The 14357-nt window shown below is 34.3% G+C and overlaps 2 protein-coding genes across 4 annotated transcripts; both read right to left on the bottom strand.

Annotated features, from left to right (window-relative positions):
- Positions 1–188: 188 nt before the first annotated feature.
- LOC100265632 (DNA topoisomerase 6 subunit B) lies at positions 189–8108 on the bottom strand. 2 transcript variants are annotated; one of them, XM_010652983.3, is made up of 19 exons: positions 7872–8108; positions 7582–7634; positions 6794–6891; positions 6523–6628; positions 6095–6232; positions 5875–5926; positions 5625–5689; positions 5242–5348; positions 4903–5005; positions 4652–4737; positions 4371–4567; positions 3459–3574; positions 3218–3303; positions 2937–3009; positions 2494–2585; positions 2146–2284; positions 1978–2072; positions 1701–1875; positions 189–552 (listed from the first exon to the last, which is right to left on the bottom strand). In XM_010652983.3, the coding sequence occupies exons 1-19, from the start codon at positions 7963–7965 to the stop codon at positions 406–408; spliced, it is 2022 nt and encodes a 673-aa protein (XP_010651285.1). In that variant the 5' UTR covers positions 7966–8108; the 3' UTR covers positions 189–405. The 2 variants fall into 2 exon arrangements, with proteins under 2 accessions (XP_010651285.1, XP_010651286.1); XM_010652984.3 differs by having other exon boundaries at positions 6794–6887; positions 7872–7932.
- A 653-nt stretch (positions 8109–8761) lies between these two features.
- Positions 8762–11969, bottom strand: LOC100260415 (pentatricopeptide repeat-containing protein At5g66520). 2 transcript variants are annotated; one of them, XM_002283081.4, is made up of 2 exons: positions 10948–11969; positions 8762–10518 (listed from the first exon to the last, which is right to left on the bottom strand). In XM_002283081.4, exons 1-2 carry the CDS (start codon positions 11623–11625, stop codon positions 9322–9324), a joined length of 1875 nt encoding a protein of 624 aa, XP_002283117.1. In that variant the 5' UTR covers positions 11626–11969; the 3' UTR covers positions 8762–9321. The 2 variants fall into 2 exon arrangements, with proteins under 2 accessions (XP_002283117.1, XP_010651288.1); XM_010652986.3 differs by having other exon boundaries at positions 8762–10514; positions 10948–11966.
- Positions 11970–14357: the final 2388 nt, after the last annotated feature.

Below are 14357 nucleotides of genomic sequence, written 5' to 3'. Positions count from 1 at the left end.
GCAATTCTTTTTGGTCTTATCAATTGATTCCCTATTGAAGCCATGAATATCATGGTTTATCATTGCATGTCCAAGGTTTGATAACCAACAAAACCATATTCAAACTCGCTTTCCTCCGAAAGTTTTCTCCTTTTAATACGCTGTCAAAAATTTCCCACATAAATAAACAAAACTGCGATTACATCATGTGAAACCAGAACCAACAGATTGAATATGAAGATCTCTGGACTGCTTTGTAGCATCAAGCTTATGTTACAGACTTACATTCAGTTTCCCTTATGGGATACAAGGAATATTGAATTATAAAAATTGGAATTTAAGTAGTTAATGACCTTTCTTTGTTTTCTACCAGTGAGCCAGACAGGAACCAGAACAGGTTGAAGGATTGATGGAAGAAAGAAAGTCCTACTGGTAGAGTCTGAAGGCAAAGACAGGGCTATGGAAGTCAATGAAGTTCTTCCCATCTTCCAGTGATTGTAAGTATATAGCTTCTCTTGGTTCCTCGCTTACTCCACTCTGTGTAGCATACTCCAACGCCATCTCGTAGTCCACCTGCATCACATCCAAAACGAACCACAGAAATATTTCAGTTTATTGTCATGTCTACTGGAAAGTTAGTTATAATATCCCACATCGGATAAGAAATTTTTTTTCTGACATTATACATGTAGCCGACTTCTCTTAATCATATGGATACGCTTCAAAACTATGATGAACCATTGAACCAAGAGTGGACAAAATCTATATGGGAGGAAGTGAGTCTTTTCATTAGTACAAAACCTTTTCCCAAAAAAAGGGAAGAAAAAAGTGGGTATTTTGTTTTAATGGAAAATTGAAGGGTTGCTATTTGATTTCATATTTTCACATTAGTACACACATGTGCAAATGTTGGGAGTTTCAGGGCACAAGGAGTTTCAGACCCTAAGGCTGGTCTGGATCAACAGACGCTAATATCATGGCAAAGGTAGCTAGTAGTCTTTTGTTGCAATGCCTATTCAGTTAAGGTAGTCCACTGTTCCAAGTTATTGAAACCTTAATAAATTGTACAAATACTGTCCTTGCCCATCCATCATGGTTTTATTTAAAAGGTACTTTACCTAGGGCAGAAGCATCAGGAAGGAGACATGGGAATCTATGCAGAAATAAAAAGCTAGATATCATTGGGAAATATTTGGACTTGCCAGAACATTCTCAATTGAGTAGATTCTTCTTCACATTTCACATACTAAACAAATGACCACCTGAAAATTTAAACCTGGTCTGGTTTCCCCTAGCCCAATTTTACAACTTGGCAAACAACATGTCAACGCCCATAAAGCAAATCGAACTCATGAATTGAATAAGCTAGCTTTATGGAGGTGGAGAGTATCCTGGGTTGTGGGAACTATTTCCTTGTATGTGTCTCAACCATGTGGTAAGATCACATTGACAGTAAACCACATGACACATGCAACGGACATTTTTTTTTTTTGTTTCAATTAAGCAATAGGCTATCTGAACTTCACCAGATGGACCCCTTCATGTAGCAAACAAGTCAAATCCTTTTCAGTTCAGTGTCAGTGGCCACTCGCCCAATCCCATTCAAAACTGTTTCACAGTCTGGCCTCCCCAGAAAATTATTCCAAACTATGTAACCAAGGAGGTGGTTTAGGGCAAATCTTGAGTATTTTGGCAGAGAAACATAAAATTAAGGAGCTCACCTGTTCAACGTGTTTAGCAAGTTTTTCACTCAGTGTCTGTTTTGTAATTGAATGAGTTGAAACTTTCCTTAGTACATCTGCATCCTCATCTTCATAACGTTTCTTCTTTGATGCATGCAACTGTGCCATTTCTCTTAAGACATCATATATAGCACCTGTAGCATCAGGAATATACCTGCAAATCAACAGCATTCAATTTGAGCAAGTCTTTTGGGTTGACAAGAAAACCACTTTCTACCCTGGTTGGTAATAAAGATCAGGGAGTGGTTGTCAGTACTTGCTTAAATTTCGTTTTCTTTCCTGCTGCACACGAGCCTGAATTTTCTTCACTATTTTGGATTTCAGCTGGATGCAGCACTGCTGAATAGAAGACTGAAGGGAGAATGTTGTCAGATTACCAATAATTTTCATAATGGAGATTACATTGGAACTGGAAACCACCCACCTTAACAGCAGAAGCAATTTCACTTATATCATCTCCAATATATTCCTTTCCTGTTCCTTTAAAGGGGATTTTTGTGCTTACAATGCTCACAAACACACCAATTTTATCTTGTGCCTGGTTGATCTTGTAACTATTCCAGCTGAAAACACAATTCAGTGAGATTTCTTTTTATTCAAAACTTGGTAACTTTTCATGTTGCCTCCAAAATCATGGCAACAACTCCTTCCCCTTCCTCCCCATCCAAGATCCAGAAAAGAAAGTTGATGACCAAATAAAAACAAAAAAAAATTAAAATTAAAATTAAAAAAAACAACAATGAAAAATACATTTTTTTAATGTATTTCTTACTTGATTCTCTTCAAGGCGGTTCTGGTAACAACATCAGCACCTTGCTCAAAGAGAAGAGGAATCCGGTTTGCAAATCGGAAAATGTTTAGACCCTACAATGTAAGTAGGCATAGGATGCTTCAAAAACTCTGAGAAAACTAGGCATTAGAACAAACTTTCGACTTTGAATCTGAGGTCAAAACATGGAAACATCCTAGTATGCAGTTGTATAATACAGAGCCATCCTTGATTTGTACAGCATAATAAAAAATGAAGAAAAGTAAAAAGCTCCAAGGCAATATAATAGAGCCCAAAATGATGGATGGTTCCCTCTTGCTTTCCTTTCTTTTTCTCTATCTGGAGTGTATCTCCAGCAAACTACTTAGGAATAGAGAATAATGTTGATGAATTTGGGGCTGCCAAAGAACTATATGCATTGTAAGTATTAAAAGAAAAGCACGCACTTGCTTAACATCTTTTCCACCTATACTGACTCCAGCTTCAACCATGAATGGGTGGCCTTCAAAAACTTGAGCACTGTATGAGGTGATAGAAGAAAAAGAGAAACATCAGAAGTGATGGTAATACTTCAGCAAGAGAAATAGAGAAATAAAATGCTGAAGTTGTTATCATCAAAGATTGCATTTGAGATACTGAGAATCATATAACCACATTATATACATGCTAATTTCCTGAATAAAATAAGAAAGAAGCAAATCTAGCTATTTAAAATATCAAATACAACCTGCCTGAATAAGTTGCTACCATATCTGGATGCAGCTCCTTTATAATTCCAAGACGAAGATTGTATTCCCCTGCAGGACTGAGACACTGCAAATAGTTTCTTATTACAATCCAAACTACTTCAGGAAAAACAAACCACCACAAATTGTTAGCATTGGAAATGATAATAATAATATAAATAAATAAAAAAATAAAAAATAAAAAACGGGGAAAAAAATGCTTGAGGACTAAGAGCATCTTACATCACCACTAGGGTCATCAAACTTAGCCTGACGAAACAACTGGTGGATGCGAACAATTTGCTGAGAGGTCAGAGATTTAACTGCCATTTTTGGGCTAAAATCTGGACCCATTTCTCCTGAAAAATGATAGATCATCATCTAGTTAGGGACCAGCCCAATCATCTTACCTGTAGCTGTACAACTGTGATACAGTCCAACGTTGACCTGTACTACACAATGGATGAAATGCAAATAACATCTGAAGTGTTAAGACTATCATGAATAGATGGTGGTCTGCATTCATAATATTTGTGACAATGATTTTAGTGAAATGGAGGGTTAAATCTAGAAAGCGTATCCATACTACATTATAACTCTTAATATTCAATTGATCAGGAATCCTAGATTCCAAATCTGCAGATTGAATGATGGGCTCAAAAAAATTATCAATAGCTATCCAAAACAGATGAAGTGATAATATGCAATGATTTTTATACTGTAAATCTTTTCTCATCCAAAACTATAATCTACTGCCACATGATGAAAAACTGTATTTTATATCTTATAGTGCTAATACTGTTGGCAAAAGGTATTCGTTTTGGTGTCATCTTGAGGTATGATGGTCTGATATTATAACAATAGTTTCACTTGCATAATTATCCAACACTCAGCCTGAAATCATACTAGACCGTAAACTAGAAATATTTTTATAGTCATAATCTTGAAACTTGGAGCCAAGGAAATCTAAATAATATCAGATTCACTCCCTCCCCTTATTCCTCCTAAAATCTGACAGCATAAAGCTTCAGGTTTTCAAGGGGAGGCATTTTAAATAATTTTCTTGAATTTCGTATGAAAATATTGTACAGTCACACAATTCCTATTCTTTCCGACTCCCAATTGACAGATAAAATTTGCAACTGCAATTCTTACCTATCAAACGTTCAGCATAGGATTTTCCTATATTTACAAATTCATGCTGAAGAAACTGCAAAAGATTCTCTTTTGAAGTTTCTGAAATAAGGCGTTTAATGAGTAGTAAATCAACAGCTGATGGATGGTACTTTGTCTCAGCAGGAACTGGAGGCATTATATCTGTTCTTCGTGCAAATCTTATGGTGACATTTTTACTGCAAGGAGAAGGAAATGCAATTAGATTTATAAGAAAAGAAAGAAAGAAAGAAAAGAAATAGTGAGTGAGAGAGAGAGCATACTCAGATGTATCCGATACAAATTTAAAAAGAAATTGAGCATAAGGGGTGATAACAGCCATTTGACGCATATAATGCAATATCTTGGACTGCCCACACCAACAGAAAATTCATTAGATTAAGGTAAACAAAACAATACTGATAAATTGTTGTCGACCATCCATGTCAAACAAGACAGAATAAATCAGAACAGTTAAATTGAGAAGATATGAAACTCTAATGAACATATGATATGCGACACATGTATCACATACACGGTAAGTTGTCCAATTTCCCTCAATGACAACTTGAATTTCAGCACCACACCATCGCTCCTTGTTATCCCGTTTTTCATGTAAATGAATGTGAGGGATATTCCTAAAAGATTGAGAGAAGCACTATTAAGAAACCATGAACAAGGAAATATTAAGTAGATAATAATTAAACCATAGAATTCACCCGGGTACTATATAATAATGCTGATCATATGTTCTTGACATAAGATATCCCCCTATAAGTCCTATATGGATAGATAAATATATGAATGCATGCAACAATGATTAATCATTTCTAAGTGTACAGCCTTCTACATTTTTCTAAATTTCATATCATACCGATGAATATCTATATCTAGCCGGCAGAATGAAATATAACTTTGGCCCTTCATTGATGATGAAATCTCTATAGGAAGTCCTGTACTCATCTTAGACCAAATTAATGCCTGCATAAGTGCAAGTTTCATCAAATTTCCATGTATTCTATAATATAGTTATCAAAAAAAGAATCCTAGAATCAGATTATGAAAATAAACTCAATGCCTAGCTTCTACCACACAATTCAAAAAGCTTCATTTGCACAACACTTCATAAAAAATGACTGGATACAAGAAAAGGGAAGTTAGACTTGGGTATTGCCAGAGGAAAACAGTTCTTCTATATTGGAAATGATGGTTATTTCAAAACTCAAAGCTACACCAATTGTAAAAACAATGTGTTACCATCTTTGCACCGAGCCCAAACTTTCCACGTGTCTGCTTCAAGCCATATTTTGTCCCGGACAAAACTGCATGGATGCACACTCTTATATCAACCCTAAAACTTAGAAATTCCCTAGCTGCAACATTTACTACTATAAATTCCAGACATTGCAAAGAAGTATCATATCTATGGTTCAAGACAACTATTCAAACTCATGAGTAAACAAAAGTGTACAAAACAGAAACTGGATCAAGCAAGTCACTTTAAAACCTCGTCCAAACATATTTGGGATGTCATCATGTGGCATTCCTCTTCCATTGTCCTACATTGAAAAGAGATTACAGTCCTGAGTTCAACCTATAGAGAACAGTTCAGAATTGGCTTATGTCCAATTGTTATATAAATAGATAAATGAAACCACAAAAATTATGGCAACACTCATAAAGCAATAGCACACTGGAAGAAGGCCGAGAAGGAAAGTGAATCACACCTTACAAGTCACCCTGTAAAATGAGGCCTCCCCTCGACCCTTCATGCCCTTGGAAGCCTGGGGCTCTTTAACTTTCTTCCCAAGGGCAGCATTTTTTGCTTGTAATTCTTGAGTACGAGCTTCCTTGGCTAGTCGTTTCTACAAGGCACCAAAAGAAATGCCACAAAATGAACTTGAGGACTGCGTATGAAAATAATGTACATCAGCTGCAGCCGTTCATGTTACATGGTTACTCTATCCTCCAGTAAAACAAGTCCGGTTACCCATAAAGCAACTACACATGCAATGCATTATCAACAATGAACCAGAAACAACTGCAATTCAAGCAAGACTTTTCACCAGACATGTAAGCTCAGTAGGGGAATCTCAAAATTCAACCAAATACTCTGACAAAAAAAAAAAAAATGAACCCACAAAAACATGCACACCTCACGAGCCTTAGCCGTCTCAAAATCATCATACAGCTCCTCATCAATACGTTCTCGATCAACAAGACCAATCATGGAATTGAACTTGCTCTTCCCTATCTCTTCACTACAATAACCAAGTCATTAGAAATAATGATGCATATTTAATATTTATAGCGTCAAGAGATAACAACTGCTAGATATACATAGTGAAGTCTTCCATATATCTAAGCTACCATGCATAATTCACATGAATTTCACAATTTCCTTTTGCATAAACTTAAAAACTCACATTGTTATTTCAACTTCAGGAAGCTCAGAGATGGATTCTGCAGAATCGAGCGAATTTTCAACAAGTTCTCTCACAGTTGTGTAAAGACTTTTTCCTGGCTGAATCAGAAAAACACAATGAGTGAATTAAACATTAAAACAAAAGGAAGGAAAAAAAACCCATTTCTATACATGCATTTTATCTATGACCAAAAATTTTCCCTTAAATCTGACTGTTCCAACTTGGTTCCTTCATTCTAAGTTTTTCTAATATTTAGCTGAAATTTCAACAAATTCTTATCTTACTCAATAACACAACTGAACTTAGTGACTTTTTCCTATTATTTGCCTTTATGGAATTGTGACTAAATTCACAGCAGAAATTTTCAACTAAGTTTTCTTATGAATTTAGTTTGGGCGCGTTTGAATGGTTACAATCAGCGAACACAGTGATTCCATTATTCAATACACAACACAAATTTGGCAAATAGTTGCCTAATTCTATCACTGCCATCCAACATCACACTCTTCATTTTTTTATACAAAGAATTGTTTTCCAACCTAATCTGACCTCGATTTGGCCCAGCCGCCTCCAAATAATTGTGATACCACCAAATGATTTTCAGTCATGACTACTTGCAGAATTTTAACAAAAGTTTTGCATCATTCCTCATACAATCCCCAAATTTGATTCTCGAAGTGATATTACACAAACAAGCTTACACAGAGATCAAAACACATATTTTGGAACTAAAACATTTATAGAACTAAAAAATAAAAATAAAATTCAAATCTGAGTATGGAACTTACATTGTCAAATCCAGCAATGTTCTTGTTCTCTGCAAAGAACTCCGCGGGAGATTCTACAAGAAGAAAAACAGTTACTCAAACAGAATCTACAACTTCTGTTTGGTTGCCGGGAAAACAGAGAAAAACAAAACATGCGAAATTTCTATTTTGGATTTCTATTTTTCTTACTATTGAAACATTTCCAGCAAGCTACAACTAGATAAACAGTTTCCTTTTTTCCCTCCCTATTTTATCAGGAACCAAACACTCTGCAAAAGCAAAATAAATGAGAATTAGAATAAAAGACTTACTCTGCTTGAGAGGATTTTCTTTGGGCTTTCTAGCTGTCTTGGATTTGGTCTTCTTTGGCTCAGTAGGGATTTCACTGCTACCCCCAGTTTCCATGGAAATGCCGAGAAAATTCACCCGAGAAAAAAGAGCTAGGACTTTGGGCTTTTAGGGTTTGGGGGTTTTGCCAAACAAGGAATAAAGCTACAGAACTGGAGCTCGGCTCCACGGTGGTGTCGTCCGTAGACGATTGGCGCGGATTTTCAAAAAAAAATTGTAATAAAAAAACGAAAGTGTCTAACTCCTGTATTCTTAAATTATTTGTTAAAAAAAACATTTTTTTTTAGAATTATGAATGCATTTAATTTTCATATCATTTTTTACAGAATATTTTATTTGAATTTTTAATTAAAAGCCGTGGGGAAAATAAAATTAAATGGAGTTTATATATATTTGAATATTAAAAAAATTAGAATAAAAAATTGTTTAGATTATCTTTTATTTCCAAAAAGATTGAGAAAAAGAAATAAATAAATTTTAAATGAATTATTATTTTAATATACTACTTCAAATTCAGCATTGTAGAGGGTCCCTCTTTGCTCTGGTTTCTCAATGGGAAACCCAATTTTTTATTTTGATGATTTGAGGGAAGAAGATGGTTCCCCAGTCATGGAGAAGATGGGTTCACTTTTGGCTCAAAGATAAATAGAAATTACAGGAGTTGGAGAAAAGGGGGTTTTAAACCCAGAAAGGTGACTGATGGGGCAGGGGAACAGCAGGAGGAGAGGGATCAGCTGCACTTATTCAGAAGATGCTAGTCTATGGGCTCATTTCAGGTGATTTAATTAGGTGAAAGAGGCTTTTGGTATGACCATTTGGCAAAAAGGAAAAGAAAAGAAAACACAGAGAAAAATGAACCAAAGATTAAAAATGCTAAGAATCCAGAACTTCAAACTGCAAGGCAAAGGGTGAAATAAACCATCAACATTTTGGAGACCAGAACACAGAATTTGGGCAGCAAGGAGAAAAGCCCACATACACATAATTCCAGAATTGGCAAAGGTAACAGATACCAGTTTCTTCTCTGTTTGAAAGAAGAAAAAGAATACTTGAGAAGATTTGGAACTCAACATGAAAATAAATGATATCGAACACATATATGGTATGTTTCATGCACCAAATAATTCTCGATCACAACCGTGCTCTCGCTTGCCTGCTTCAGGGTCTATTCTTTATTGGTTTCAGGATCTGCTACCTAACTTCTCGAAGTAGCTCCCTCGGCTAAAATTTGAATAGAATGATCTGCTTCACTGATGACCAACTTGAATTCAACTCCTTAAGTGAGAGCCAATGCAAAAACAGTCTCAACAGATAGCCATCTCTGCAACCACATGTGTTTTTTAGCTTGTCGTGTCCTCAACCAAACTTTCCCAGGTTATGTATGGAGGAGCACTGACATCCTTTTGTATGTCTTCACCAGTAATCTTTACAAGAACAGAATCCATCTTTGAAGTGGTGATACCTAATCCTGTCTCTGACAATTATTTCCCGTTTATAGACCTTGGAGATGAACTTTGTTGCTTCATGGCAGTCTGCACAGACTCTCAAGTTCTTCACTATGCGTATTGCGGTTCCAGGTGGTGTATTGATCAACCCAAAAGCAATAGCTAACTTCTCACTGTGCTTTGATAGTGCCGTCTCCTTATCTTCCTCATCATCAATGTCAAGCAACACCTCTCCAAATTCAGGAACATAACCAGCATTCTTTAACTTAGTAGTCATCTCATCCAAGAACAAATAGAGCTGCTTAGTTTGGGGGTGAGACCGATCTCCAACGAGGAACTGATGGAACACTCCATTCAACTCAATGGAGCTACAACCTGGGGTTTTCTTTCTACCACTAACTTCAATTTTCTGTCTCACAGCCTTTGCTTCATCCCATTGCCCAGATGCAGAATACAAATTAGCCAGTAGAACATGACAACCAATATGGTCAGAATCCAATTCTTTAATGATTTTTCCTATTCTTTGTCCCCTCTCGATATCTTTGTGAATCCTACAAGCACCGAGTAGTGCCCCCCATATAGTAGCATCAGGAGCCATTGGCATATTGAATACAGTCTCCTCTGCCTCTTTCAAGAGCCCAGAACGCCCAAGTAGATCCACCATACACCCGTAATGCTCTATTTCTGGCTCAATCCCATAAGAACTTGCCATCGATTTAAAGTAACCTCTTCCCTCCTCAACCAATTTTCCATGGCTGCAAGCATTCAATAATGCAACAAATGTGACTTTGTTAGGAGAAACCTTCTCAACCTTCATTTGTTCAAAAAGATCAATTGCTTCTTTGGATTTCCCATGCATAGCATATCCACCAATCATGGCATTCCAAGGCCAAACCTTGAGTTTCAGACCATATTCATCATGGAAAACTTTTGCAGCAAAGTCAATCTCTCCACACTTTGCATACATGTCTAGGAGACTAGCAAGCAATCGCTCATTCATCTTGATCTCACTCTTGTCAATGTAAACATGTATCCACCTTCCTTGATCCAATGCCACTAAATTAGCACAGGCCGCAAGGGCACTTGCCAAGGTAAATTCATTTGGTGGGGGACCTGTTTGCAGCATCTCATGGAAGAGATCCAGAGCCTCCTTAAAACAACCTACCTAAAGGTAAAAGTTTTGTCAAAAAATGTTCTCCATTGTTGAATGGAAACTATATTCCATGTTATGAAACTTCAACAACTGCTCATTTCCTTTTACAAAAATGAGATTTTTACCAAAGAGGCTCTTTGGTTTGCTTCTTTGACACACTTATTGAGCTATAAAATTTTATTCGAAATCATAGATATTTAACCACCATGTGCATTTATAGAAGCCAAACAGAGTATTTTCGAAGTGAATAGCGTTGCTCTTTCTGTTGATGCATCAAAAGCATGGTTAAAATCAGTAACACAACAATAGGCATGGTGAAAAGAAATTCCCGCATAACCTAAAAAATGGAAAGCCAACTTGTGTAGCATTCGCCAAAGAGAAAAAGAGACACAATTCAGGCAGTGAATGAATGAAAGGTAAAACCAGGTTCCAGTGTTATACCTGAACATAACCGGCAATTATAGTAGTCCATGACACCACATCCCGTTCACTCATTTCATCAAACATTTCCTTAGCTCGACCAATTTCACCCGACCCAACATACCCACCAATCATAATATTCCAAGAGTATAAATCCTGGTCCAAGCTCCAATCAAACACCCTTCTAGCCTCATCAACCAGGCCCCAATTCGCATACATTCTTATCATCGCATTGGTAACGAATAAATTGCTCTCCAATCCAATTTTAATGGCGTGAACCCGAATTTGTTCCCCCTCCAAAACCCCCAATCCATTACCACACGCCTTGAAAACAAAAACAAACGTGTATCGATTGGGCAAAAAGCCCGAAACCCGGACCATGGATAGGAATATTCTCATGGAATTATGCGAAGAAGTGGGTATAACTGCATGAGCCTTGATCATGGTGTTGTAAATAAAGACATCGGGTTTAGGAATTTGATCAAACAATTGGTGGGCATAAGAGAGAGAGCCAAAGCTCGAAGCTATCAACACTTTGAGGAGTTTGTTTGCTGTGATCGGGTGTAGGATGAGCCCTGTGGTGATCAAATGCGCATGGGTTTGTTTGATTTGGTTCATTGATTTGCAGGACTCAAGTGAAAAGAGCTGTAGCTGGTTTGAATTTAACGGTTTTTTGAAGGTGGAGTAGCATCTTTTCATTTCAAAGAGCTACTCCTGAAATTCTGATTGATTGCCGACAATAACAACACAAATTTGGGTTTCTGTTTTTCTGTTTTGTCAACTATTTGTTTCCTGTTTCGCCTATTTTCTCAGCTACCAAACAATACCCTCAGAGAAAGTAAATGATAATAACACTCACGCCCTTTGGAAGGCTTGTTAAACAAGGCGGCAACCGCTTGCTCTACTTTATAATTTGAAAAATGCTTCCAGAAAAAAATAAACGAAAATAAGATAAAAGAAAATGTTTTCATGTTCTATGAAAATTAGATTCAACTCTATACTTATCACTTAGACACTATACAAGTTGAGTTGGATTGAAATTGAGTAGAATGTTTCTTGTTTTGGATTGAGCTTAAGTTAGCTATCAACCCAAATTAACCCGTTCAATTTATAAACTAACATAAAACTTAGAATATATTTGACGATAGTTTTAAAATACATTTTTAATATTTTCAATACCATTGACAAACATACTCTTAATTTGTTTTCTTGACTTTTGTTTCATTTCCATTCTTAGCGACCAAACAACGTAAATCCTAAAATTTATGTAGATGTAGAATCCTCCGATAATTTGGGATATCTTTGATTGCACTTTTATTTTTAAATTTTAAAATTTTGAAACCGTGTTTTATAAAATGAGGTTTCAACTTTGGGTTTTGAAGTTTTAGGTTGCGGGCATTATGGTTTGGGCCCAATAGACCCAACTCAATTTTAGGCTAGGAATTCTAAACAATGTCAAAGTGTCACATTTTTGTTACAAAAGAATTCAATCACCATATTATTATTTTTTTACTTTTTCTATCAAATTCACCACACCGTCTAATATTTTTCAAAATAAAAATTATTTTATACATTGAAGAAAGCAAGCACAACTCAATAAATTTAAGCATAATATTATTGACTTCATTGATGATGTGGGGTTGGACAGCTAAAATTGTTCACTTTCTTATCATGTTGGTCTCCCCATATCTCCCTTTACATGTGCTTGAATGGTGTCTTTTGTTTGTTGGGTATTGTCAATATATTAGGGTTTTTTATTAAAAATAAAAGAAATTATTAATTAACAATAAAATTTGAAAAGCACTTTAAATACTAAAAAACAATGTTTGAAGGTAAATGTTTCCAAATATTCAAATAGTTTGATCACAAAACAAAAACAAAAACATATTTTTAAATTCATAAATATAAAATAACATACACTCCAATCCTTCGTAAATAAGAGTTAATTTCATTTACATCATTATGGGATTTAGTGTGAGTTTCAAATTTTATTAATAAGTAACTTTTTATATGTATTTTGTCTATAAAATTTATTTTTTAGAAAATAAAATTTATTAATTAAACTTTATAAGAAAAAGTTATATTTATAAGGGTATGAAATTTAAAATTAATGATGATTTAGCATATTTATATATCAAGGAATAAAATTAATTCTTTGAAAATTATTAAGATCGGTAAATTCTTTCAAAAAATAAAAATAATTTTTAAAAACTATTGTACGATGTTTTTTGTAAAATAAAAATTTATTTGAGAATTTAAAATATTTTTGATGTTTTATAAATAATTTTTATCTGTAATATTTTTATTTTAATTATTTTTTTATATTTATATAATTATTTTATAAAATGATAATAAAAAAACAAGTGATGTTTTTAAAAAATATCTTAGGACTAATTTGATAACTATTTTTAGAACAATTTATATTCTTTTAAACAAAAAAAAATTATATTTGACAACAAAAAATTATTTCATGTTTTATGTTTTTATGAGGCAATTTTAGATAATATTTTTTTAATTATTTTCTATTATTTGTTTATGATTGTTTTAAAAAATAATTATATAAATATATGAAATAATTAAAAATAAAATATTATACATAAAAATAATTTTTAAAACATAATTAAAAATATTTTAGATTTTTAAACAAATTTTTATTCTATAAAAATTAAAAAATAATTTTCAAAAAACGTTCCCTTATTTTTTATTTCAAGAAAAGGAATTTTTTTTTCTCAACTCCTTATCAAACCTTTTTTTTTTTTTTTTTTGTGTTTTTTATTGTCAAAATCAAAAACGTTTTAAACATATTTCAAGTCCGATAGTACAACACGTGTCGATGGATAACAAGTGGGTAAGATAAGATGGTTATTTTCTGATGTGACACAAAGATTCCCCTCTCTAAGAGCGCGTGATTTGTATATTGTGATGTAACTTTCCTTTCAATCCATAAACGGTGAGACCATCCACAAACGACGAGAGGGCAAGGTGGTCCCACCTCCAAGATAATTCATGTCCTTCCAGAAGGCAATTTTTTTTTTTTGGCCACCCCTTGCCGGATCTCACCTAAATAGAACGAATTTGAGAAAAATGTAACCCAATTTAGGATAAATTTGAGAAAATTTTTAGAATCGGAGATGATTTTATTTTATCTCGATTATATATAATATTAAATAAAAATTTATTTTGATTTTTCATCTCTCAATTCTTTAAGAATAACTGTATAATAAAATTTTAAACCTTTAAAAATTAGATGTATTTAACTAAAATATAAAAGATGAATGAAATTAATTCTAAATCAGCAAATAAGACATGTGTATTTTACGGATTTTCAAAATTACAAATTGGAGGAGAAACAGAATTTGAGATTCGATATCCAATCTACAAATATGAGAAATATAAATTATGGAAAAATAGTCTAACTTGAGACTTCTTAT

The sequence above is a fragment of the Vitis vinifera genome, chromosome 6 (assembly GCF_030704535.1).
Source record: "Vitis vinifera cultivar Pinot Noir 40024 chromosome 6, ASM3070453v1".
In the NCBI taxonomy this organism is placed as follows: Eukaryota; Viridiplantae; Streptophyta; class Magnoliopsida; order Vitales; family Vitaceae; genus Vitis; species Vitis vinifera.
This window is presented reverse-complemented; position numbering and strand designations above follow the sequence as displayed.

Coding starts and splice junctions, on each gene's coding strand:
- LOC100265632 (XM_010652983.3), bottom strand. CDS start 7,965: ATGGAAACTGGGGGTAGCAGTGAAATCCCTACTGAGCCAAAGAAGACC. Junction 7,635..7,871: donor AGAAAATCCTCTCAAGCAGA/GTAAGTCTTTTA, acceptor TTCTTCTTGTAG/AATCTCCCGCGGAGTTCTTT. Junction 4,738..4,902: donor GAAATTGGACAACTTACCGT/GTATGTGATACA, acceptor TGGTGTGGGCAG/TCCAAGATATTGCATTATAT.
- LOC100260415 (XM_002283081.4), bottom strand. CDS start 11,625: ATGAAAAGATGCTACTCCACCTTCAAAAAACCGTTAAATTCAAACCAG. Junction 10,519..10,947: donor TAATTGCCGGTTATGTTCAG/GTATAACACTGG, acceptor TTTTACCTTTAG/GTAGGTTGTTTTAAGGAGGC.